Source organism: Temnothorax americanus, unplaced genomic scaffold, assembly GCF_048541705.1.
Source record: "Temnothorax americanus isolate GAGA-0224 unplaced genomic scaffold, ASM4854170v1 Scaffold1, whole genome shotgun sequence".
Taxonomy (NCBI): Eukaryota; Metazoa; Arthropoda; class Insecta; order Hymenoptera; family Formicidae; genus Temnothorax; species Temnothorax americanus.
The window spans coordinates 4,050,068-4,076,801 of NW_027509230.1; the positions used below are offsets into that span (position 1 = coordinate 4,050,068).

General features: G+C 42.9%; 2 protein-coding genes across 7 annotated transcripts in view; one reads left to right on the forward strand and one right to left on the reverse strand.

Moving 5' to 3' along the window:
- Ssp3 (short spindle 3) overlaps positions 1-25,695 on the forward strand; it is a 41,637-nt gene extending 15,942 nt beyond the window's left edge. For 4 of the 5 annotated variants that reach the window (XM_077416121.1, XM_077415875.1, XM_077415937.1 and 1 more), the window contains 3 exons: positions 14,953-15,397; positions 16,927-17,118; positions 17,705-20,988. In XM_077416121.1, coding sequence (XP_077272247.1) covers positions 14,953-15,397; positions 16,927-17,118; positions 17,705-17,995 — 928 coding nt within the window. In that variant the 3' untranslated portion in view covers positions 17,996-20,988. The other variant, XM_077416040.1, reaches the window with a different exon arrangement.
- Positions 1-26,734, reverse strand: part of LOC143903741 (uncharacterized) — a 137,074-nt gene that overhangs the window by 8,206 nt on the left and 102,134 nt on the right. Inside the window, exons 3-4 of one of the 2 annotated variants that reach the window (XM_077417650.1) lie at positions 8,586-8,726; positions 8,089-8,229 (exon numbers count right to left, since the gene is read on the reverse strand). In XM_077417650.1, the coding sequence (XP_077273776.1) occupies positions 8,185-8,229; positions 8,586-8,726 (186 nt within the window). In that variant the 3' untranslated portion in view covers positions 8,089-8,184. The remainder of the gene's footprint in view (positions 1-8,088; positions 8,230-8,585; positions 8,727-26,734) is intronic. The other variant, XR_013258803.1, reaches the window with a different exon arrangement.

A 26,734-nucleotide genomic window follows, 5' to 3' on the forward strand; every position in this document is an offset into this window, starting at 1 on the left:
GACGCAAGCAACGTCACTTTCACGTTACTCAAAATAAAAGAAACGTGCGAGAACGTTTCGATTCGTCGTTCGAAACCGCTTGCTTTCTTCCACAATGTTTCTCTTCCCGTCGATTGACATTGGATTCTCGTGTTTTTTCGCCAAAGCTATTAGCGCCCGACGGGTTTTCACGCATTTTATATGCACTCGTTCGCGCGAGTGCGCGGTTCTCGGTCCGAAATTCGTAATCCTTTTGATCTGGTTGAGTCGCTCTGGTTGCGCAAACACACACGCACCGTCGCGTCGCCGGGGACTCGGGGTGCGCCTCTTTGAGGCGGGACGAAAGAATGTTCGGCGTGTGCTTTCCGAGGGGCACCCGTCACGGACCACCCTGTCTGAAAATATAACCGCGCCCGTGTCGCGCCGATGCCCGGAACTTAATACGCGAGTCACGCGAAGTGACGAGACGCAAACTGTGTTTTCGTTGCATCGGCGCGAGATCCGATCTTCGCCGGGGTGACGTTTCGCACCTGGGTCAACTTCCTTCGCGAGGACCCCCCAAAACGCCAGTTAACCCCTTTGCCGCTTCTCTGTCCCCCTCCCTCTTCCCTCCGCCTCCCGCTGTCTCACCACGCTCGTCCTCTTTTTTTTTCCCTTTGCTCGTGTCTTCCGGAGAGGGAAATCCTGTCCGCGTATTTTCTCATCTCTCGCATCTCTCATCTCTCCGTCGAACGTAGGAACGTTACGCGTCGAACATGTCGCCGAGGTATAATACACGAGAGAGGTACCTCTTCAAGTATCTCAGAATATACATATATTGTAGATGAACTTTTAGTTTAGGTAAGCTTTGCGCTTTTTAATTAATTAAATTTAATTGAATTAAATTTTAATTGAAAACGCGATATATTCAGTCTTGCTATGTGCATGGCAACAGGATTACCTTGATTTCATCAACGCGGGAAGAAATACACTTTTTACAGTCGAAAGATCGCGAACATCTGAAATTACGTGGTAATTTCCCGCCAGCATGTGACAGTTGGCCTGTTCGTTTTCGCTGCACTTCTGAACTAGTGCAATAAGTTAGAACGAAAGAAAATATATTTGTTTTATTCTAACTTATTGCACTATGTGTTGCACCAGTTCAGCCAGTGCAACTAAAAGAAACAGACGGAGTGTCGCGCGTTAAAAAGATTCCCGGATTCGTTATCTCCCTTCGGCGTACTTTACAGTTGGGTGAATCTGCGAATTTCATGTTCACCATGAATGTACTGTCTGGCCTTGTATAATGAATGACGAAGGTGCGATCAGACTTATTGTCGAGCGCGCGCGCACCGGTAGTGGGATTATTATGATTAATTTCCTGCCGATGTGCGAGAAAGGCCTAGTCACGATTTTTACTCAGCGGGCGAGCGTTGCTTTTTCGCTCGTGTCTTTAAAGCGCGCAGATGTGTAACGGCGATCGATCATTTTGTACGTCGTAATACTTATTTGACGGTCGTTAAGTGCACTCGCCGTCGCTCTTTCCTTGAAAAATAATGCGCGATCTTTTTTGCCGCGCCGAGACCGATTTTTCCTTCCACAGGCACGGCGATGTACGGTGTGATCCACACGTTACCGTTGCTCCACTCCCACTCCCGCGGCTTGGAGAAAGACGAGCAATTTTGCCAGCAAGCGGAAGGAATGATGAACGACGATCACTCGCGTATTCGATAATTGCCTGTTTGATGTCCATTCATGCTAGATGATATCAAATAATGATTCGGTGGCATTGTAAATGTTGGCGCGTTAATAAGTTGCGATATAATGAATTGCAGAATGCATATGAATGCCACATCTGTTTGTGCGAAAACGGCCAAGAACGATACGATCTTTGTAACTTTCTTCTATCAGTAGTTCAAGCTTGGTGAGCGTTATATTTTTTTGCATAACTTTTTATAACACGTCGGCTGTCGAATGAGTTAACTCATAGTTGGCGACCTATAACGCCAGCTATTCCGTCGATTCGATTTTTTGAAAGGGGGAAATGAAAATTGTATTGCGAGTTTTGATGCAGAATGAACGTAATTGGACGGTATATTTAAATAACATGCTGATATAAGAATACGAGAGACAAAGTTATCGAATTATACACAGTCAATGTGTTAATTGATATTAATAGTGTAAAGACTGTAAAGAAAAGATGAGATACTTTTTTTTACTCAGGGTGGGTGGTGGATTCTCTTCGCGGATTCTTAATAAGCCGAAAAACTGAAGAAATGTGTTTCGCTCTGTCGATTTGATACCCTCTGATATTGTAACATAGTGTATATAATTATCATTAGGTTTTATCGATGATGTACGAGTCAGATATCTCTTAAACTTTTCGATGGTGTACGAAAGGCTTCATAAAGTAACAGATGCGCCGTACGAAGATAAGCAGATAAAAAAACGCGTGTGTTTGCCTATATCAACTTTTATCCGTTAGCCCGCATATCTCTCCGCGATCTCTGAGCAGAGAGGCTAGGCGCCGGTAGTGGCGGCTCTTCCAGAGATCATTTCCCTCGTATCTCTCTTTTTCTCTTTAATGCCAACAACGCCAAAGATAAATGAGCTTTTTGTCGTTGAAGTAGGTACGTGAGCCGTGAGAGAATCGCATCCCGCTGTTGTTTCTCGCGCCGCATACATGTACGCGAACATGACGCGTATATAAATGCAAATAAGGCATGTCGGACATACTTTTAATTAGTCATATTTACATCGATACTTCTAATTTTCGAAAGGTATATCTGATAAAGAGAAGAATTTTCACGCTGGGATATTATTAGTTTGTTTATGTAATGCTCTAATTTAATATACATGAAAAAAATATATGTATATATTTTTAAGTACATATATTAAAAATACATGTATAAAGGTTTATTTAAACCATAAACGTTTATATGCGAGGAACATATTAGGAGCTATTACGGACGAAAGGTCAGACGTATGGCCGCAAAGTCAATCAATCGGAAAGAAAGGCGAGTCTCGGTCTCTCTTACCGAAGACTCTCGAAACTTGCGGTCGACGGTCGGGACCTGAGCGGCGACTCGTTACCGTCAACATAATTGCTAGAGAGGAAGCACCGTAAAAAGAATCGAGTACGCAAACACTCTTACTGATAATCTCGACGGTCGACGGGTCGCCAGAAGAAGGAACCTGTCGCGCGTTGAGGTCTATGCTGTCTTTCAATCGGGACGGAATCAAGCGAGCGATTCGCTTATGTTCGCGAATAAACGCTGTCCGGAGCGTTTAACCAAATCCCCTTGGTTTTGCTTTTGCCCGCACGATTTTGATGAAATGTTGAACCAGAAGATATTTGATCGTTCTTTGTATTCTTACAATGCGTTAATTAAAAGTCTAAAAAAAGTGCAACGCTTGCTAAACTCGAACCGCTTATAAACTGTATTTTTAATTCTTAAATTTTTGAACGTTACATATTTTGATACATAGTTTGATACAATAATGTGCTAACTTTTAAATATATAGATCGCCAGAATTTGTAAAGATTAGAAAATTATCATGAAAATTTTGCATACGCAGGTCAAATAAGAAAACAGTTCGATGTTTCAAACGCTCAGTAACAACGTTGACATTGAGTTTGATTGACATTGTGTGCGAGCAGCTATGACGACATGCACGATCCGAAAGAATCGTAGAAGTATAATGGAAGTATGCCAATTTGAAAATCGTTATGCTTCTTAAAGTGCCCATCTTCCCTGCGTGCGCCCGAGATAAATCACAGTTTGCACTGGTTAATTGAAACGGATGTAGGAGGAACTCGGTGCGATCTCGCTTTTTGTTTCTCTTCGCGGCGCGGGGATTAAATGGGCTTTCGATCAGCTTGTCGACGTCCACGGGCCTAAATTTTCCTTAGCCCGCCCGCGGCTTCCCGTGTCCCCCGTCTATTGTTATAAAGAATTAAAGGACTACGTCTTAATCGCGCGTAGAAATGACGCGCTTTCGCTGTCAGACGGGGTGCTTTTTAAGCCTATCACGTATTGAAAGATAACGCAGAGACGGGAGAATTGTCGCGTAATGCTCGGAAGTGTAAAGGCGGAGGTGTCGAGAAAATTTCGGTTACAAAATTAGAAGAACAGCGAAACGATTTCTCCTGGTATATTTGTGTTGCTAAAAAGTTCCTAAAGTTTTTAAAGTTTTTAAACCACTTATTGTGTATTGTTATCTTTCGAAATAATCCTCTGGGTCAACAAATTCTATTCGTTATACTTTTAATAGACATCAAAAAGCTCGTTGAAAAAGTATATTAATTTCTTGCAAAGGTTAATGCGGATTTTGGATGGCAGTACACGCGAAGATATCTAGGAGCATCTCTGCTCTTTAATATTTATGAGAGGTCGATTTGCGATATTAAAAGCTCTTAGTAAAAAGAAAAAAATCTTGAGGCGAAATAAAATTGAAAATTATCAATCGTCACGGGTTTTCCGGAAGAAAAAAAAATTAATCGGTATTCTCACAAGTCAATTTGCACTATTTGCAGCGATAATACGAAACTCTCCCTTAAGCCTCCCTATCTCCTTCCTTCGCTCCTCCTGCCTCTAACTTTCTAATCTCTCTGTCTTTCTCGCTCTGTAGGCAAACGATTGGTCGCGTAACTATCGTAAAAAAGATTTGCGACGACGTAATCGTCAGGCAACGGGCAATATCAAACTGACGCATTAATTAATGCGTAGCCTAGGCGAACGGCGGCTCGCGCATTTACTTAACGTAATAAGGTTCACGGGCGACTTTTTCTCCTGCCTGCCTCTTCGCTCGCGCGAGGTAGGTAGATGGGTAGGAGGTAGGTATAAGGTTTATTACGAAAATGAAAAGGCTACGTTTTAGTCGTGCAACCTGATTAAATCGGGAGTTGCGCGAAACGAGGTTAGACGCGAAACGACGGCGCGCCGGTCTCTTCCCCTTTGAAGAGCGGCGAGCGAAATCTATTTTATTAATATAACGGCGCTGCTGTTTGATCTGATAATTTAGTTTCACCGTCCTAAAGAGCATCTTCTCCCCCTCCACTCTCTCTCTCTCTCTCTCTTTTTTTCGTACCCGCCAAAGACCTGCCTGGATACTCGCGAGCGAATCTCGCACACCACACCGACATTTCCCCATGGGCATATTTTCGGACTTCTTTCTCACCCCGCTGGCCCCTCCTCGCTCTCCGCCTTATCGATTTCATGCAAATAGATTCGGCGCGCGACCCTAACGCGCGATCGCGGCAAGAAAACATCAGCAAACGTCGATGCGCGGCAGGATTTCGCGTAATGGACTTCTGTACGTATTTTAGACGGGGTACTCCCGTAAGTACTCCAATAAGACGCACGATCCACGTTATATTACGTTTCCCTTTTCTCTTTAACAGCTTTACGCGGAGGTCGTAATGCGTATCGTTATAACCGACTCCATCATCCGAAGAATCCGCCCACGAGTGGGTAAAGTCGTGGAGGAGAAACGTAACGCACGGATGTTCTCGAACTCGCGATCGCCGGATATATCCGCGAATCTTTTCGAGAGACAAGGGGGTCGCGCAGAAAGGTATGGCTCGAGCTCTAAATCGATGAAATCGACGCGTCGCCGACCAAAAACCGATAACGTTTTGGCGGCGGTCCAAACGGGTGCCGGGAGTCGCGGCCGTCGCGGGCACCTGCCACGTTCGTCGTCAGCGAGGGCGGCTTTTGGGCGAGTCTGAAAGCGCGAGGGTGGGCTCGGCGTTCAGACCGGCAAGATCATCGGCGGTCGCGGAAGAAAGGGGGAGAAGAAGAAAAAACATCGCGGGGGTGAATGAGCGAGGCGGGCTGGGTACGTAATCTGCTAATGGACTGCTCTCCTCCCCTCCGTCTCGTTCCCTCCTCCGCGCTCCCTCTCTGTTTCTCCTCGTCCAAATTCACCCTCGGCCGGTATATACCCCCCCTCGTATCCTCCCAACCCTCCTTCGTACGGACTCGACTCATCTCTCCGACCCTCTCTCTTTCTCTTTCTCTCTCTTTCTTTCTCTCTTTCTCTCTGCCGAGCTATCGGCGACCTACGCGCAACACGCCCAGTCGTTTGCTATTCTTCGTATTTTCGTTGCGTTCCTTTTTTTCTACGTGTTGCTCGCGGGATTGGTCGATACACCGCGAATCGGTTTAGCGTGCTCGTACACAGGGTGTTGAAAAATTACACGTATGTACAAACTTTGAAATCGTATTGGAGATTCGAGGATGAGAAGTGGAGAGGAGTGGAGTGTCCGTAAACGCGCGAACACGGAGACTTCTTTTTCCGAATTGAATGATTGAAGGAGAGACGGGTTTTTTTTTCACCAGGAATTATAGTCTCTGCAGATATACGTATGGGCTTCTTACGCTTCGTTAACTTTAATTAAACTTCATTCTACGTGAAATTCTGGTTTGAAGCTTGCGCAAATGGAACCTATAAGGAAAGGCGTAATCTCGTTCACTTTCGTTGATGAAAAATCGTTTTCAAACACGGCCGAAGAAGTTGTGGTTAGAAAAGCTTTTCTAATACGTATTATATTCAATTTGAAATTTTTTCGCATCACTGAAGCAAGAAATCACTCGCTCTTCTCGAATGAATCTAACGATAATTTTGCAGATAATAATGGAACTGTTCTTTCGCAAATGTACACGCGTTTAACGCAGCAATCGCAGCTCGTATTTAATTAACTTCTTTTCATGTTGGAATCCAGACATGCAAATAGCCAGCTAAATATTGCATCGAATTCGCGAATGGCAGGTGGTATCGTTTGCGCGCATAAATAATGATTTTGAATTATTACCGACAATGCGCGCCGGCCGAATTAATTATGATGACATATTGTATTTTATCTTGTAAACGTTACGCGCGCGCAAAACGATAAGTCCTTCTCACTTTCCAATTATTATTAATTATCGGTTCGATTGCATAATGCACGCGCCGTTTTATTTTAAAAGCGCGCACGAGTGTACAATTTTAACGACAAAAATTGAAGCGCGCGCTTTTTCTACAACGCGAATGTTTCTATACAAAGAGAATAATATCCCCTACGGATTTTACCGGCGATCATTAACCGCGCCCCTTTTTTCAAATGGGATCAGATTTGAGCCGCGCGTTTTGAAAAACGTATATAGGTGCAAATTTAGTTTCCCAAATCCTGCTAGAATAGACGCGCCATTTATAACTACATCCTGTTATTATTTCAAAAAATTGCGCCTATACTGCTCTTACTCTACAGAAATAAATGGTTTTATTTTATAATTTTCGCACATTTGGTATATTTATCTAAATGCTAAATCGGCGCGCGCCATTTATAGCCATATCCTGTTATTATTTCAAAATTGTACTACTTAACTGCAAAAATTTGCAATTTTATTTCGCTAATTTCGGCACACTTTCTGTTTATCATCGCAAACTTGAACTTGCGTTAAGAAATTCACGTTGACGTTTGACCCATTTCATATTTCGCTGAGACGATCATCATCACGTTTGAGAGCTAACTGTTTTGGATCGCGTCGCGTCATAAATTTAAGGTAAATACTAGTTTGGCGATTCAGCGTCGGATAGACAGCAGATGCACTTGAAGCATCAGCTGGCAATGCCGGGTGTTGGTCAGTGATTCATTTCCGAAGCCTTCCGCTCATGACTCGTTCCCAAAGCGCGCATCCCTTAATCTGCTCTTCGGACAGCGTTAAATGCTAATACGTTGCTCACTGATAGTGACGTGACAGAATAATCAGAAAGTTCAGAAAATTTGTTACCTGATCGGAATAAGTCATAATTTCTGTAAGATGATGTACAACTAAATGTCTGAAAATAATTTTTATATTTGTCAGAAAAGGGGGGGGCAGTCCCCTAATTTTGTCAATGTTTAAACTTGCGAACTTCCAGTTTTTACGATCCCGTGGCGAGAGGAGGGATCTTCAACAATAATAGTGCTGTCAACGACAGCGATGACAAGAGCGGCAATAGTAATGGGAACCGCGGGATTGGAGCCGAGTATTTGATCAGGCCGGGATAGGGGGGCGCAAGTAGAAATAGGCAGAGCGGCTGTTCTTGTTCCCATTCTGCTAAGTGGCGAGCTTCAACGTTGTCTATTATTCTCCGCGTACTCACCCGGGCATAGGGCTAGCTTTAAACGGCGCCAGAAGAAATCCGGTGTTGACTCTGACATGGCGAGATACATCGTACCCTCGCAAGAGTAACGACTCTCTAGGAGCTTCTGCTGTCAATATATCCGCGCATGGGAAGTATCCTCTGAAAAATAATATACATCAGTAAAAAAGTATTTAAAAAACACAACGTTTGCATGCGCGATGTTCGCAAAAACAGCACAAAAACAGGAAATTTGATCATTTATTATTATTTATTACCGCGTTAGATATTTATCGTATCTTGATTTTCGTTATATATATAATTGCCGGAAACGATTTATTGTATAATTTTTTTTATATTGATAAAGACAATTATATATACGTATTAATAAGTTACGTTAATTGTTTAACCGTTAATAGTTCTTCGTTCAAGAAATTCCTGAAGGTTTCGCGCAAGCAGATCGATAACTAAATTAATTGAGCACGCCCTGTTTATTTTAGAAATATTTTTGCTTTTACCTCGTCTCTTACTTGGTACAGCCGATATATACACCTTCTTGTATAAAAGCGTGTTTTTATGTAAATACATACTAGATGCGACCGCGGGCTGCCATTTTGTACTCGCGGCGTACGTATCTTCTCCTCGGCAATATTGAATTTCTGTAGGTAAACATAAATTATTTTTAGAAATGCTACTCCACGTATAAATACGCGCAAACGGGGTACTTCGCCGAAGCGCAGCGCGAATACATTTCGCCGGCATGTTCATAACATATTGAATATCGGTAAATGGTCTCCAGTCAACAGGGCTGCGATCGGTTATTAAAAAATTCAGGTTTACAGGAAACCGATGCGCGGATTTTGCGCTGCCGCTAATAACGGATGTTGGCGCGACATTTTTAGCAATTTCAAACAGTCATATAAAGTTTTTTTCAAGAATCAAATAGAAATGTCAACATTATATCGTTACCGAAAAAAAAAGAGAAAAAAAAATATTATGCTCTCGAAACTCAATGCGGTACAGTGATGTCTTTACAACATGCAATATAATGATAATGATGCTTGTAACGTTTCGTTACAATAATTCGACAATTATTTATTTATCTCAATTCTGTTTTTCTTATTGCGTCTTTATTATATCGCGCTGTTTTATCTAAACTTCTCGTTTTAGTTTCGATTTAGCTGTTTGATTTTTATAATTTCGGAATTATTTTCAAGTATTTTGTACAATCGTCGGTTTAGCCACGTTGAAATGTGGAGAAATTCCCTAAAAATTCTCATATTTACTTTTATTCGCGCTTATTCGCGCATCGTTTGAGCGAATTTACAGTACGCTCGACACCGTCGCTATGCTCGGCCAAATCGCATAGAGCTAGCACTCTTCACCCTACGCTCGCCCCTACAGACCCCGGCCGTACGTACGGAGTACCGTATAGCGCGCTTCATCCCCCGCGCTATCCGAAATCCCAGCGCGAATGCATTACGCATCAACGAATTCGGAGTAGCAATATCCTGAGTTGCTGGATGTCAGAGCTCAGGATTATAATACATTACCAATTCGACGAAGACCACCCATTTGACCTTGTTTTAGGCTTTATTTCGCGTGCCGGCGTTCCCTTATTGGCATTTAATACAAACTCGTCCAAGTTCAGCGCGCGCGCACGATGGCGCTTCAAGTTTTAATAGTTCGAGATAGAGACGGTAGAATAATTGTGTCCTCTCGATGCTATAGCATCTTATTTTATATGATTGAAAAAACGTGTGATTTAATTCATTTATCCCCCTGGATGTATAACTTTGCCGTTGTTATTGTAGGAAAAGTGTCGTTGACAATTTTTATATGTACACACATTTTTCAATCGCGCCGCCTCGTTCGAGCCTTTTTTTTTCAACGTAAAATTAGAAAGAGTGTATATCTATTTTGATGCGTACGATCGATAATGGAGAATCGAAATACCGAGCAATATTGGCGACCGAGTGGCCGACGCCGCCGCACCCCGCGCCACCCCTTTTTTTCCGACTCAATGATACGCGACTGTCATTTACACACTTTTGCCATTTCGTTGCGCAAACACACCCTATTGTCGAAATAGCGAAATGGCACTTCTGCCAGGCGCGTTTGTCCGGGGCGCCGAAGAGGAATATTTCCACGAGCTGGGCTGGACCTGGAATTCTGTTATTCTTACTATGAACGTCATTCCTTCGACGAGCAATTTTCAAGTACAGAGGTACGTTGAAACGGAGTGTATAGCCATTATTTCAAACCAACAATTGTTTTAAATATTCCGAAATTTTATATATATTATACATATATCATATAATAAACATGTAGCACTTTAGAGAACATATAGTATACATATATGAATTTATATAATTAATCAGTGTTCTACTGTATTGTTTTTATTAATTCAGTTGTATAATGAATAGCGCAACTATTCATTATATTCTTTATAGATTTATCCTTTCCCCCGGCATGCTACATAATATTCGTGCTTTCAGCTATATATACGTACGTCGGGAATTACATTTTTGATTGATTTACAGCATTAATTCCGGAGTGTTACTCGGCTGACTCACGCGTGTTCACGAAAAATTTGTTGCGGCGATTTTCAGCTAGATACGTTATTCGTATGGATTAACAGAAAAATTGTTTCCGCTTATTTTTATTCCGCCTCGTTTGTCGAAGTCACGTATTTTTTATCACCCATATACGCATCGCGCGTATACCGATATTACTCTAAATACATGTAGCACTTTGGTGAACAAATATTCTCCATATCGCCGAGAATATGTATTTCTTGATGAACCCGCAAAAAAAAAAAGATACAATTGTACCTTTTCGAAATTGCGGCTATACGACCACAGAGCCACCTCTATCTTGCATTCGTGCACGTATTGCGAGTACGAAAGATACGCTTGCGATTGTTCTCCAAAAAGTCGAGTTACGCGCGACAGCGTAAAACCGGGATAGACGCGTATTTCCGCGCTCTCTGGTAATCCGGGCACGACATACAAATTACGGGCCATCCGTTCGATTACCTTCCTCTTTAGGGGGTAAGCCCTACCCCCGTGGAGAACCTTTTTCCCGCCCGTAAGTGCACTCGCGCGGTGCAGCGCGCAAATCGCGTAAGCCACCGCCGGTTCCGTGGGTCGGGGGTGCGGGTTGGAAGCGCAAAGATATGCACCCTCGCGAGCTCGCTATGAAATAATCATATGGTTAGCTAATGGCGGCCTCCGGGGTAGCAGTATATACGGCCAGCCGCTCGCCACCCATTCTCTGCCTCCCCTCTCTCTCCTCGTCCTCCGCCGCGGATGCGTGCAGGGGGCGGGACGAGAGGATAATAAATAAATTCGATATATTTGCCTCGAGACTTCCCCCCCGCAAACATTCAATGATAGATCGCAATCTCGGGCCGGCGCGGGGTGACGCACCCCCCCGTGCGCGGACGTGCGTGAAGATCGGGACACGGGATCTTCCTGGTTGGCGCGAATCGCTTCGGTACCCTCGGTACGCGTGCGGTGGACTGAATGACAGATTGAGGGACATACATATTCGAAAAACAGAGTTCAATCGCCTTTCGCCTGACCGAATCGCTAATTGAAAACTAATAGCAAAATCTAATCTCGCACTCCGTTCTTGAGAAGATATATAACCCGCTTTGCATTATCGCAGAGGTCGACCAGAGATATTAACGAGGCAGTCCGTTTCTAACATAATACGCTGTTAAATATTAAAGGATGAAATTTAAACCAATGCCTCGAGTTAAAAAACGTTTTGTTATCGTTAACTACCATGTGTGCCGAAATTTATTATTTTAGCACAAAAAATTATTATTTTAACTCCGTCGGTTTAATTAAATTAACATTGTTTTTGGTAAATTGAAGACATATTGAGTAGGAGCAGTGACGACCTGTAGGAATGGTTAAAAATGACTTAAATTTATGTATATAATTTTACACAAATTAACGAATTTGACAGTGTAATACTCAGAGCCTGTTCGAAGCATCGGCTTGAAATTTTGGCGAGTAAATACACAGAAAACATAGAAATGTCAAATCAAAACTTATATACTCGTATAGGTATACGCAACAATCTATAATCAATGATTATATTGCGAAGAAAACTTGCTTGAATAAATTCATTTACATTTTATATTGTTAAACGAAGTTTCATTATAGTTCAATCAAGAAAGTTGAAATAAAAAGTTGAAATTCTTATAAGATTATATATCTTATGAGTATATAAGTCTTGATTTTTGATATTTCTTTTTTCCCGTGTAACAAAAATTTGTTCTTTTAATTAATTTCAAACGGAGCGTGTGACGAAGTCACAGTTCGAGACTTAATTACGAGAGTATTTAACGTTAAAATTTGGAAAATAATGATCCTTCCCCCTCTCGACGTCGAGGAAGAGCCATCACCAAATTGACCGGACTGTGGTTGTAGGACTGATTTCGGGACACCCTCTCTCGGCCAGCGCATACCCCATCGCGATTACATGATTATGAAAGTATGATTCAATGTTTCGGGCCGCGAGTGAATAGCATCACCCGGATCGGAATTTATCCCTACTACGGGTTAAAGGATTAAGCGATCCGGCGCGGTGACTTTCACGGATGTAATCCCGGGCTACCGGTAGAGCGAAACGGAAGAGCGGGACGCGGTGAACCATTTGGGGAGGAAGGAGAGCCACTCGGCAGGAATTATTGCATTCGAAGACGCAACGGCGGTTGCGTACCCCTCGTCGTCCCCAACTGTCGTCCGTGTTGTTGCGGATTAAAGGGCGCGGAGGGGCTCTCGGCGTGTAATCGCGCGAGCACGTATAGCTGGCCGACGCGATTCTGATCCGCGCGGCGCGATCATTTCGCTGCATTTTATTAGCGAATTTACTCGGAACCCCGTCGCACACCGTTCGGCGTCGCGGTGACTCGTGTTCGCCCATTGTCGTATCTCTGGCTCCGCCAGGCTTAACGGGCTCTCTCGTGAGCGTCCGCCGCGCTTATTGGGGGAACGAGTGCAGGACAAGAAGAAGAGAGAGAGAAAAAAAAAGATCGTCGTCTCCACGGATGGCGACGCGACTCGGCAAACCGGATCCCGTGTTCCGTCTCGTGTCGGCGACACGAGCGGATTGTTAAAAAATTCATCTTCTGGAATTTCGCATTCTTTACAGCGTCGCTTTCGGGACGGGAATATCGGCGATGCGATCGACACACGAGATATAACATTTCGAAAAATACGGCGCGATATCGCCAACCCTTTTTGCGCTACAATCGGCGAAGCTAGTGCGGCGGGATTAGCTCGCAGTTAGTTATGATTAGACGCGACAGTTGGCCTTCCACGGACGCGGCATCGAAGGGCGGCGTACCCTCTCTCCCTCTCTCTCTCTCTCTCTCTCTCTCTCTCTCTCTCTCTCTTTTTCACCGTGTATTATATATTCCAATACTCATTGACGCGCGGGGCCCCGGAGTTTGTGTGCGTGTTTCCACCGAGGAGGGTCGAAGGGGGCGGCGATAATACGCGCTGACAGGCACGCACCCCCTCGGGCTTGCGCGGCCGCGGAAGGGGATGCTGCCTACGGGAGAAAGAAAAACGTATACATACAACAACCCGATAGAATGAGCATCGCGTGCGTCGCTCATTCGCAAACCCCCCCTCAGTCCCCTTCGCTCTTCTCGCGTCCTGACCGCTCCTTCACCCTCTTTCGCCTCTCTCTTTCTTTCGGAATTACGCACTGATGTTATAATCCTCTCGTGTTACGCCGTCGCACATGCTGTCCTGTAAGCAATACATTGTTTTTTTTATCCGGTTTCATCTCCCCCCACTGACGCCCATATGCACACTTCGCTGCCGTATGATCGCTCGGTGATCGACGAGCGCCGATTGCCAAAGTACCGAAGTGAGATCCTGCGTCGGCCCGGGGGTCGACGGCCCGATTGAATATTGAATCGTTCGTTTCTCCGTTTAGAACAGGTGTCCCGGTACTTTCGCGTATCAATAAGACGCGTTCGTATATTGTTCTACACCGCTGCGACAATGCTTTTTAAAATCCTTCGACCCTTACAGCGTACTTCCACTGTCCTGGATTGAAACAGCGAGGATCAACCTTTATATATTAGAAATTTTCAATTTAAAAGAGGAATATTTCGTAAATACTAATAACGTTACATGTAACTGGAATTTCATGAGCGAATTGATTCGAGTTTTCTTAACCCTTTGGCTACCACGCGCTACTGCTATGACTTTCTGCTAAAACGATCTTTGAAAACGAAACACTGCAGTGGCTCTCTTTTATATCTTGATGTTTCATCACTGCCAGGTAAAAATGTTTTTAAATTGTCTTGATCTGTATTTACTTTATTTAAAAAATGTTCTACAGCATTTTATTATACGAGATCGTTAAGAATTTAGTAGTCAGATCAAAAATTTTACAACTTATAATTAGCTAAAGTTAAGAAATATTGTCATTTCTTGATAGTGCAATGACGAAATATTTTTGAACAAAATAATTTTCTCTTGACGCAAGATTATCAAGTATGAATTACTACTTTCGAGTTAGTATGAACTCATTGTTATTCGTAATATTTTTTAAAATCATATTTTTACATCGATTGCACTACTAATATCATTCAGTTGCGTTTTGCAGCAGAGCTGTGCGTATAGCTTCGCGTCCAGCTCAGCCGTTATAGTCAAAGAATTAGATAATGACTTTCAAGTCAAATGTATAACGTAGAAATGATTAAATTTCAAAGAACTTCTCGAGCATGGGAATTCTCCTTGGCCGCATGACTCCAAGGGTATCGAGAATGTCGAGGAAAAAAAGAAGCGCGGTTTCGTCGATCCGCGAGAGTATTATTATAATACGTGTCTCGATTCTTTTGTGCTTCAGATATCTGGTAGCCGGCGGCTTAGTGGATCGCGTGTCACGCCACAGCCGAGCCCTGATCGAGACGGATTTCTTTCTGGATCAGGAGCATGAGTCGCCGTTGCTGGTATCATCTTACGATCTTCTCGCGCGTATCTGCAGCCATCTGAGGAGGTCCGTCGATCAAGATACTGTCAGCGTGCACGGCGAGGGCGGCGGCGGCGGCGGCGGCGGCGGCAGTGGCGTCGAGCAAACGAGCAACGAGTCGCACTTGCTGTCGACTTTGTCGACGACCGAGGCGTCGAACGCGATCGGCGCTCTTTACGCGGCGGTCGCGTACACGCCGCAGAATCAGAAGGGTGCCTCGCCCACCCCCAATCAGACCTTCACACCCGCCATACGAACTCTGGCCAGCCGCGGCCTCAAGCTCCTCAAATCGATCGCGGAGCTCGATCTCCGAACGCTGCAGGTACGTAATTTCATATCGTGGCTTTACAATCTCGACGAAATTTGCAATAAATTAAACAGCCTTATTTTATTTATTTATATTAATTTTTATATACTCATTAATTATTATTTTTTAATTTCAAGGTATAGATTTATTAATTGTTATTTAATTTCAACGCATTTGCATTTTTTAAACCTTCTTCGTGTTATAATTTTATGAAACAAGACTGATACAAATAATTGCTGAATTGGACAGAACCGTAAAGTAAAAGAAAATGTTATTTGGAGAAAAATGTGTCCATGTGTAATACAAAGATTCAAAGACAAAAGTGTGCGCTGCAAGCAAAGCTTACAATTAATTATAAACGCACGGCTTGAGATGCGGTATTTACAGCGATTATCTTAAATAGATTATTATAGTTTTGAACTGCGCGTGCTATTACTTTAAATAATTCTCCCGAATTATCATTCCTCTGATTTTCATTGTCATAAAACGCGATGTCACGCGGTTCGTCTATGCGAATGATATATTACAGCTACCTCAATTTCTAGCATCAAGTTTGATGGTGAGTTCGGTTTTCCGTGTACTCGTATTATTCCTCTTCAATTTCGGTACTTTTCCTAGATAATTTTCATGCTAAATTCATGCCGTGTCGACGTGCGGGACAGCCACAGTTCATTTTATATTTAATTACGCGATATAAATATATGCCACCTAACATTCGCACAGCGTTAGTTCGTCCTATTTTAGGATCTCTCTCGAATCTCGATCGTCGAATACTCGATCTCGATCTAACAAGCGAGAGCTAGAGTGCTCTATCCATTAGATCATCATAAGCTCCATTACTCTTTAATTCGCGACGGTTTTCACGATTCGGCATTACCGCGGGCCACCCCCGGTCGCCTCTCCAAATGACAACGATGCCGCTTGTTGCCGCCAACAATCAACAATGCAGCTTACCGTCGGGGGGGCACCGGGCGTGATGGAGATATCATGTATCGCGGGGGTTCGGCCTGTCAAGACGTAAAGGCCTCCCGTGAAGTTCTCTCGCAGCGAGCCGACCGCGAATTGAATCGAGGCGGCCGCGCCTCGCGCCCTTCGCCCCGCAAAAAACCATAAGGGCTATCGTGTGCCCCGCGGGAGGGCCGTGCCCCGTCCCACGGGAGCGCCCGTCGATTACCAGATGAGCCCCCGCGCGCATTTGCCGAAAAACCGACGGTTATATTATCTATTCTCTTTGCGCCTCTCGCGACGCGGTTTCTCCGCACCGGCAAATAAAGCTGACGTTTCGTTTTCGCCGGCCGATAATGCCCGTCTTAGATTTCAGCGGGCTTTGAGTGTCCGCCTTGTAGGGGATTCGGTGATTCAGGGTGAAAGAAGAGAGTCGAGAGCGGAACTATATCAATACCATTAAGTGCCGTTAAGCACGTTGTTCTACGAGCACATCAGGTTTATGCGTAAATCCGCCAAATCGATAGAACCATTATAAAAATATTAATTGGTATACATAACTTTTTTTTTGTATGGAAAACGCGCACGTTCTGTTACAGAGCTTCTTGGGCGCCGAAGGTACGAACCTGCAATGGCGGCTGATAGCGAGCCACCTGATAACCCGACTGTCCCGCGACTCTTTGTCGGACAAATCGGAGGTGGGATCTATGCCGAATACAAGCGGTATTCACATCCTCTCGGAATTGTTTGTGGTGCTCGGGTACTTCGCCCTAAACAATCCGGACAATCAGGTACGTTCCGTTCCCATATGGCAGCTTATGCGATCGAACACCTCAGAATTTGAAGGGGCCTTTCTAATGAAACTTGGTTAAGCTCGTCGTGCGCTCACTTGCGTAAACTCTGAATTTGCTAAAGTCAAACTTCTTGTCTGTCCTATAATCCGTCTGTAATCTTAAAAAATCGTAAAAGCACCTTCTTGATCTTAAAGAATAATCTTCATTTCGGTCTTCTACGAAATCAGAAAAAAGTCGAAGATTCCTCCGTTAATTCTGAGATCGTTAATTTTTGTTATCCTTTCTACGCGCGACAAAGCTATGGGCGCATTAGGAATTTGACCTATTTCAAAAATATTATCTGCGTCTCGAATCTTTATCCGCGCGATGCAGGTACGTCGGCGTCGTCAGGATTTTTACGAGAACGTACTTTATCGAGGATACTCGTTCGCTTTCGGCATTTTACTGCCCTAACAGAGCCCTTGATATCATTCGAATATTCGGTGCTTCTATACAGAATGTACATACCTGAGGGAGAACATCCCTCTAATATCCTATACTTTTGCGATACCCTCCGAACATTCTCATCTATGTGTGCCGTTAGGGTGTACGTACCGTGTACCGCTTTGAATTCTTCGAATCGGAGACTGCAGTGTCTCGAGTCACCCGGTACGTACGGCGAGAAATGCACGCGCTGGATGGCGTACAGCGTGCGTTACTGGCGAGAAGAAGGAAGAGGCTGTTAGACACAACACACTCAGCGGACCTCCCATCAATATACGGCCGAATGCCGTTAAGATATATTTACGGCGTACGATTCCGTGCGCTTCAGGGCGCGTGCACGCGTGCAACTCCGATCCATCAGTTCGCAAAATCGCGTGGACATTTATTATAATTGTGACGCGGAAAACGAAGGAATCTCCGAGAGCAAAATTAACCGTATCTAAAGGGGTAAAATAAAAATAATTGTTAATTAAAACGCAAAAGTTGCGAAATGCAAAAAATTATATTTAAAAGTAGGAATATTGCATAGTAGTGATGGATACTCAAAAGTATATCTATCCCATCTCTCTATAGTAAATATTTTTAAATATCTAATAATACATTTTATGTATTTTCTCTCTATAAGTATTAACCTTACGTTACTCGGGTGGGTTTTTTTTAACGTAATTACTCGCGGAGTGAATTTTACATCCTAATTTACATCTCGATTTTCATTGTTCTCTTTGTTAATTTACAATAACATAGAAGTCAGCAATATTCTATATATCTTTTAAATAAAGATAAGTGCAAGCATTCTTCTTTAATTGCGAAACAATTTGTGCTTCATTCGATTGATAAGAAAGTTTTACTCGGTGAATCTAATAGATTCTTAAGGCTGGAAGAGCATATTTTATTGTACATCCTACACAAATTATGTAATTAATAGATTAATAGATTTTCAGTATCTATGTAATAGATACATTTAAGTATCTATTTAAATATTTCAACCTTTCCTGTTACGGATTATTACAAAGTGATTATTTATAACGAAGTAATTAATACATCACAATCTCAATCAACAAGTACCTTTCTCAAATAAAACTGTGAATATTGTATGTGCGGTGTTCCGAAATAGGAAGCGATATGAAATATTATTATTATACCTATTATTAACTCTGGAATATAAACTACCAGCGTATTATTAACGCGAAAATTGTTTAAAGCAACTCGCGAGTATCTCTCGCGACTAAATTTAGTATTCCTGAAGTTAACGAGATTTCCCAATTTAAGGAAATTGTTTCTCGCGAAGTTGCTACGATTTAACGCCACCGCTCGCACGTTGTCTGAGACCGAATCTGTGTCCACGTTGATTCCTTGAACGGGTGAATCGGAATGTGAACTGTTGAGTGCACCACCGATGTCGCGCATTCGTCTTTCAGCGCTTTTTTAAGGTCGCCGCTCTGAAGAGCGAGAGCCGACCCTCCGAGAGTAGCTGCCTCGGAAAAATCGTTTTCCGCGAGACGAAGAGGAAGGAAGAAAGCGAGAGAGAAAAAAAGTGTGTGTGTGTGTGTGTGTAGGTGAGACGTGCATAAAACAGAAAGAGAGAAAGGGAGAGAAAGGGAGAAACGAGACGCTTTTAAGCTTCTACGAGCATCTGCGGCAGGCAGGGTTATCGCCAGCCCGGTACGACGGTATCACCTTCTCCGTTCGCGATCATAAACACGTCCATCTCCGTTTTTTGTCGACGGTCGTAACCGAATTCGAGAAATGGATTTTTTTTTGCGGTGGCGCCGCGGTGCGCGCGTTACCGCTTTCCGCTTATTTATTTTAAACCCGGGCCCGGCGTGTTAACTAGGGCCCCCTTGAGGTCACGCGCGCGTCGCTACACGCCGTTAATCGTGATACATTGTTTTTTTTTGCCAATCGATATTGAGAACGTCGCGTCGCTTGCTTTACCGCGCCAGAACCGTGCAATTAAATAGCAATCAATCGGCTAATCGGCTTTTTTCCGCCGACATCCGTGACACCCATCAGAAAGATTAACTTTCTTGATCTCGATTCAAGATTAACTCAACGAAAGATTAACTTTCATAGCTAATTGTCCTTTCACTGACCATTCCGTGGAACTTAATGTGAACTCTCTATAAGATTGTACGAGAACCTTGCTTTAGCGCGAATTCGAAACGCGTCAAGCGACCTTGCGTTGGATTGATGAGGCTACTTTTATGGAACAGTTTTCACGATAAAATCTACCGCGACGTTCGATCATCACTTTCGTGATGAGGCGAACCTATATTTTTCGCGAAGCGACTGATTTCATCGCGAATCAATCATTACCGAGTTATACGTTACATTACGTTGCGCGCGGAGTTATGCCAACCGTAACGGACGGACCGATATTTAACGCATACGAAGCGCAATACGGGCCGCCTTGGCGCCGATGAGACAGGGATGCGTAAAATGTGGGCATTTCCTGCAAGAGTTTTGTGCAGGTGCACAGGAATACGACGTCCTGTTCACAGAGGCACTTGTCATGAGACGCAGATGTCCAGCGCGATCTTCTCGCGTTAAAGACACTCTCGTTTCCGTGACACCTGGGCCACGCCAAGTTCTCACGCTCTTTAAGAAAATTGCTCGGCCGCTTTAATTAACCATCCGCGCTGCAATTGAGAAACTCCGGTCGAACGTGCGATGCGGGTAATTTGCAATTACGAGAAACGAATCTTCGTCCGGTATATATCGATCTCCCCGTCTACTCGGCTGACAGATTCCTCCCGCGAAAAGCGGGAAACCTCTGAGAGAAATAATTTAATACTTCGTCGACGGGACGCGTGGAACTATGCTTTATATAGATATAGAGATGACGCGTACACGAAAAAAAGTTGAATTAATAAGATTATTATTTTCAACTAGAGTTCTGTTAGCTGATGCTAGTTATTAACAACATCGATTGCTTTGCTGTGTAGATTAATTATTATTTATATCTGTTAACATGTAAAACTCTCGTTTATGATGACTTTTTTTAAAAGTTAATGGATACACACATGCTTTAAAATATAAAAATTACAACGGCTTTTAAAAGCGTTTTTATTTGCGCGCGTGACTGGATTTGCTCGCTGCTGGCCAAAGTATCGATGTACCAACACCCGTCGATGAAATTAAGAATTTGTATTCTCTAGTCGATATAGTTCACGTACGAAAACTCGAGAACGCGGATGAGAGAAGAATCACCGAAACGATAGCTCTCGGTAGCGTGGCGATAATTTCCTCTTCAATAACTCACAGCCGTTGCTTGCGCTAGCTTCTCCTCTTCTTTACGGATATCGCGGAATTACTGGAGAAGCTAAAGCAAATGAAATTATTTACGTTGAAGAATAATAACGTCCATCGCGTTTGGGAAATCTGTTCCAGCTGGTTCTCCAATCGGCTGGCGCGGGCCCCAGCGTCCTCCAGCAACTGTGTACCCTGCCGTTCCCGTTTTACGGAGATCCCAGATTGATACCGTACACGTTGCCGGCCCTTTTGGCCGCTACTCACCGCAATTCTGAGGCGATGGCGATATTGTCTTGCGAAATGTCGTACGAGGTAAGTCGATGATTGACGGACGCAACTCGTGTTGTCATATGTGCCTAACTTTCGTATTGACACAAATTCAACATTTATTGAACGGATGCGTTATTAACACAAATCTGCGACAACACGCGAGCTTTGTTGGAAAACATTTTTTTTTCTCTATTCGTGGTGCTCGCATTTCTCTGCGGTAGATTACATTTTTTGAATCGGTGAGACGTAATATCAGCGTTTTAGTGTCGATTTCCCGGTAACCACATTTAACGTGTTAATATACATGTTAATATTGCGTGCATAAATATATTCATAATTTTAACGTGTAAATAACAAAGTTGATTCCGTATCGCGCGCGATTCGATCAACCTTTCACGTGTACTGCAAAATGTTATAAACGCTTTAGACGCTTTAAGAATTTTCCTTATTCGATAACTACAATTATCTTAAATTGGCTGCATTGGTAAATGATACAATTTTCATGTTTTGATATTCACTCTCGGTCTCTGTGCTTTGATTAATAATTATTTTTTATTATTCACAATTATAGAATTATAATAATTGATTTCTCTCTAATATATGAACTTTTGTCTCCCAATCTATTACACTGTTTAACAAAAAATGATTTTTTTTAGCACAAGAACGAGGGTAATCATCGTAGTCTTTTTTGGCGAATACCATCCCGTTTACTAAATTTTTTTGCAACTTCAACTACAAATTTTTCAAAACAATTTGGTAAATGGAATCATATTTAATGCCCTTTAAAAAACTACGGAAAACGATTATCTTAATTCTTATGCATTTTTTAATTGAATAATGTTATTAATTAATACGTTACGCTACATAATAACGTTTAATGAATAAATTTGCTGATTGGCTTTGCAGTTGCTGGAGCAGTACAGAAATTCGGACGAAGGTAAATTAAATCCTTTGGTGCGTTTGCTGAAGGATAGCGCCTAGTCGTTGACGACGTTCAACTAAAAGTTTGAGTAGTTTAATTTCGTTTCTTAGAGCCTATTAGGCATTACAGTTTGCGCGTATCATTGACGGAATCGTTGATGGATCGTTATACGGCGAACGACCGCTTCTCCGAGAAGGGAGGAGAATAAAGATGAGAGATTGCATCGGATGCAATTCGTAGCCGTCTGTATCTGATTATCGCGCGATCGGAGATTGAATCTCGATAACGGTAATCTCATTCTCTAAGTGAATGTACGCGCATGTCTCTCTTCCCGGGAATGAAAGTCAATTTGAGAGTTAAATTTACTCAGAAGTAAACGCGAACAAGACGAAGGTATGTGTTACTTTAATTTAGACCAGTGCTTCCCGAACCATTTCAGTCGCCTATTTACGTCCGCGACATAGTGACGGAACACGCATGCATATTCTGCTTTACAGGCTTGCGCGGTATGCATCGTCTCGCTTCTACAAAAGATCCCCGGTGTCACTGAGATTTTTCTGCTATAAATATTTTCTGAACGAGATCTGATTATTTTTCAATTCTGCATGCCGTACAATTCCAAAGTCACGCGTATTATATAATTGTTTGAGATACGTTTCGGGAAGTACTGATTCAAGGAGCGACGAGATGTCAGGCTAATTGTAAAAAGGAGAATATGCGCGCGTTTACCAAATCCGGAGCGGAGAACGATTTACGTTTCCGAGTAATCGCTCAGCTGAGGAAACCATTGTTGTTTTGTTGAACGTAACTCTGTGCGCGGAATAATTTATTCTCGCGCATTATAGTATAGCCGACTTACTGTCGAAATTTTACCTGTCGCCCCGCCGAACGAATGACGACGGTAAACATCACGACGATCGCTCCCCGGTACTTTAGGCTAGACTAAGTAGGTACTCGACCGAAGTTATCGCAATGCACTCGTGAGTTATCGTCTTGAATAATATATATTTTTACGTACGTTCGGTAAGCTAGAAAATGCAGGCTTTTCTTAATTTTAATTTTTTTTTCCCCGATATGAAGGAAAGCGATGCGCGCAGGCACTGTTGTTCTAACTCTCTTAGGATCGTTTCATTAGATAAAGACTTCCGTCGAACTTTGAGGGACAAGAGTGTAGGAGGATACGCGACGGCGAGAGGAGTAATTGAGCGAGACGCGCGGACTATATCCGTGAATCTAGTCCTTTTAACGTTAGCAGATCTTTATATTTGCAATCATTGCGCTGTGTATCTCGTACCGTATTTTTTTACTACCGTCCGTTTCCACGCGTGCCAATCTGTCGTGCAAAGAATGTGTCTTCAAATGGGCCTTTTGATATAGTTGTCGTCGCGTGGCACGGCCGAATAGATGTAGGAAGATATCCGTGCGTATGTTAGCCACGTAAACTGTACCCGGGTATAACGGCCCTGTAGATTTTAGCGAATTTATGTTGCACCCGCGCGTTGCGTGTTCATTACGTGAATAATATTTTCAAGTGTTTCACGATGAAAGAGTCGGATTTAAGAGAATTTGTTTCAAAAAATGGTTAATTATTTAAACAATATGTAAAGAATAGTTCATTGATTTATATATAATTATATTTTATATATGATTATTGCATTTATGTATGATTATACACGACCAATTTTTTCTCGTTTCTTCAAACTTAATTTTTTTATCAAAAAGAAAAGAATGCGAAAATTATTTTTTTAATTATTTTTTAATTCTTATTTTTTTTTTATATATGAACAACGATTGTATAAAAGACAGAAAATTTGTATGGACTATATTTTATATATATGTTTTTATATGAAAAATTTTATTGGGTATTTATTGTTTTTTTTATCCGGTATTTATTTTAGTACAGTATGGTACGAGTTTTCGTGGCTGCAACAAATGCATTCGTGCAATGTGCTGCCAATGCAATTTATATTTAAGTATTATATTGATGTATGGAAGGTCCCAAAAAAACGCAATAGCTTGGCAGTATTTTCCATCAAACTTATATTTCAATTTTATTGGAAGTCGGTTTTTGAAAAGCTTTGATTGTGAATTACACTCATTGTTTTTGCAATTTTCGACATCTAGATATCTTAGATATCGTCTTTTTTTTATATCTTACATTTTGTTTCGCAAAGATTAGATTTAGTCCTAGTCGTTCATGAAATTTACTATCAATAAATATGATTGTAATAAAATGTTGGGTCCAAGACAAACTTTTAAATTTTAGAAGAAAGGTGGTCTCATAATTTGATAGAAAATATTGCCGTACTATTTTTATGTTGTTTTTTTGGGGGAACATACATACAGAGACACACACACATATATATATATATATATATATATATATATATATATATATAACAGATATACAATATTCAGCAAATATTTAACATTAATAATAACATAGGGTCGAATGAAGACGAGAATCATAAATATCTCATGCGTTCGACCTCAAGTAACATATAACGATAGTCATATATATATATATATATATATATATATATATAATGATTATATAATGTATTATTCCTGCGAAACTTTCGCCGTCCGAATGAACTTAGATTTTTCATTAGGAGTAAACAACGCTGGCGCGAAACTTTCGCACGAGGTTGATCGATGTCTCGCCTAGATACCGACGACTATTATAGTAGCTGAAAATTAAATCGCAACGTTTCAACGAGGCTATAGTATTAGCGTCGTTTTTGCCGAGTGCTGTCCTCGCGAGCGTAGCTCGCGTTCTAGAAACGAAGAAGAGAAGCGGTATTTTTCTACGGTAGCTCTTACATCATACATATAAATGCGCATACGCGATTGTAGATTTAAAACGGTCCTTTACGATAAATGCACGCCCTCGCGGGAATACATCTTTGCGAGATGGTCCCGTTAACTCGAATACGATCCGTACTTATGTACCTTCTCGCGTGTCCTCGCGTTTCACGAGAATTTCTCACGCGTATACCGGAAGATTCATCGTGAACGAAAACGACAGAATGGCGTTCCAGAAAGGCAGTCATGTACATAGATTCGTGCAATTCCGTTGACGAACTCGCGGCTAGGTTCAAATGGGGACAAAATAATCGACAAAATCGGACGGTGCGACGAATTTTGCACGGGGAGGCAGGGAGAGAAAAATTTAGAAAAAGGTGGTTGTCAAATTATTAATAGAGATAAATGGCGAGAGCGCGCGCATTTCAACCATCATCGCCAGAAGACGGTCGACAAATGGCAGGTTGCTACTAATTTCATTCTTGAACAATTATCGCGTCCATTTGTCGTTGTTACATCCCTAATTGACCATCGTCGTGTCTTGCGCGAGTGTTAGGAAAATGTTAACCGCGTTAATTGAAGCGCTCATAGAAATGTACGTAGGACATACACGAGTATTTTATCGCGGGGAGAAGGCAGAGTTCCGATATTCACGAACACGTTACCGAGTGCCATGCGCGTGTATATTTATATTTCGGCGCGCATATATTTGGCGTACGCAAACACACACACACACACACACACTCACACACAAACGAGCGTAAGCTAATATATTACATATGTAATATATTGCCCGTATTATATATACACGTATAATAAAGATAACATTTTTTTGCGACGTACACTTGTGTTGCGAAGTGGAATTCGTTTGATCCTTTTCTCCACTAGGCTAATCCGGCGCAAAGGCAGTAGCGTTTGGAAACGTGACAACTTTGCGAAATATTTACGTGTGAAATGGAAATTGAACAAATCTCCCCGGGAAGCTCTCCAACATATACATCTTCATAATTAAACTTCTTCGATTCAAATTTTCTCTAGGAAAAAATCACCGTGAAAATCGCTAGAGCGTATCGTCCTCGGAGGGAAGAAAGAAAAAGATGTCACGGGGTAAGCGGCGGGATAATGCATGATGTATATAAATCGCGAAGTATTCCATCCCTTGACGCGTTCTTCGCGATGATCGAGGCGGGGAAGAGAGAAAGAGAGACGGCGCCTGTCATCGGATCGAAGAAAAAGGCGCCGACGAAGTGTTCCTCGCCATGAAATACGCTCATCCCGCGCGCACCCGGCCAGAAATGACACGCTCTCGCATGCACGCGAGAGGAAAGAGAGAGAGAGAGAGAGAGAGAGAGGGGGGGGGGAGAAACAGGCGAGGCGAGGCCGCGAGGATGACGTACGGGGGCCCATACGGTAATTTTTTTCCCTGAGGCGTTTTAGCGCGATGCGCCTCTACTTTTCCCGGCGCCGTAATCTATAGGCGCACTTAATACAGCCGCTCGTTTTGAGTAACCTCGCCCTCTCCTTTCTGCGCTTTCGCGCTCGCTCTCCTCTCCACCCTTCCCCATCTGTTTCTTTCTCTCGCCCTGCTGGCATGCACTCGCTCAACGCGTGACGTCGTCCCCGTTCGTTCTTCACGCTCGTTCCCTCGCTCCCTCTTCCTCTTTCCCTCGCTGCTCTTCCGCTCGGCATCTCCTAGCTCCACTTAGCGAGACTGCATAATATATCACGCGTGTGGACTGCTTTTACACCGCACACGGAGATGCGAACGGTGTGCGGCAACGATGCAACGTTTACGTGCGTGCCGCCGCGCCGCGGCCGTGGCGGGCGGTCACGTGCACGAGAACGCACCGCGCTTTTCGCCGCGAGCATAAATCATCTTGT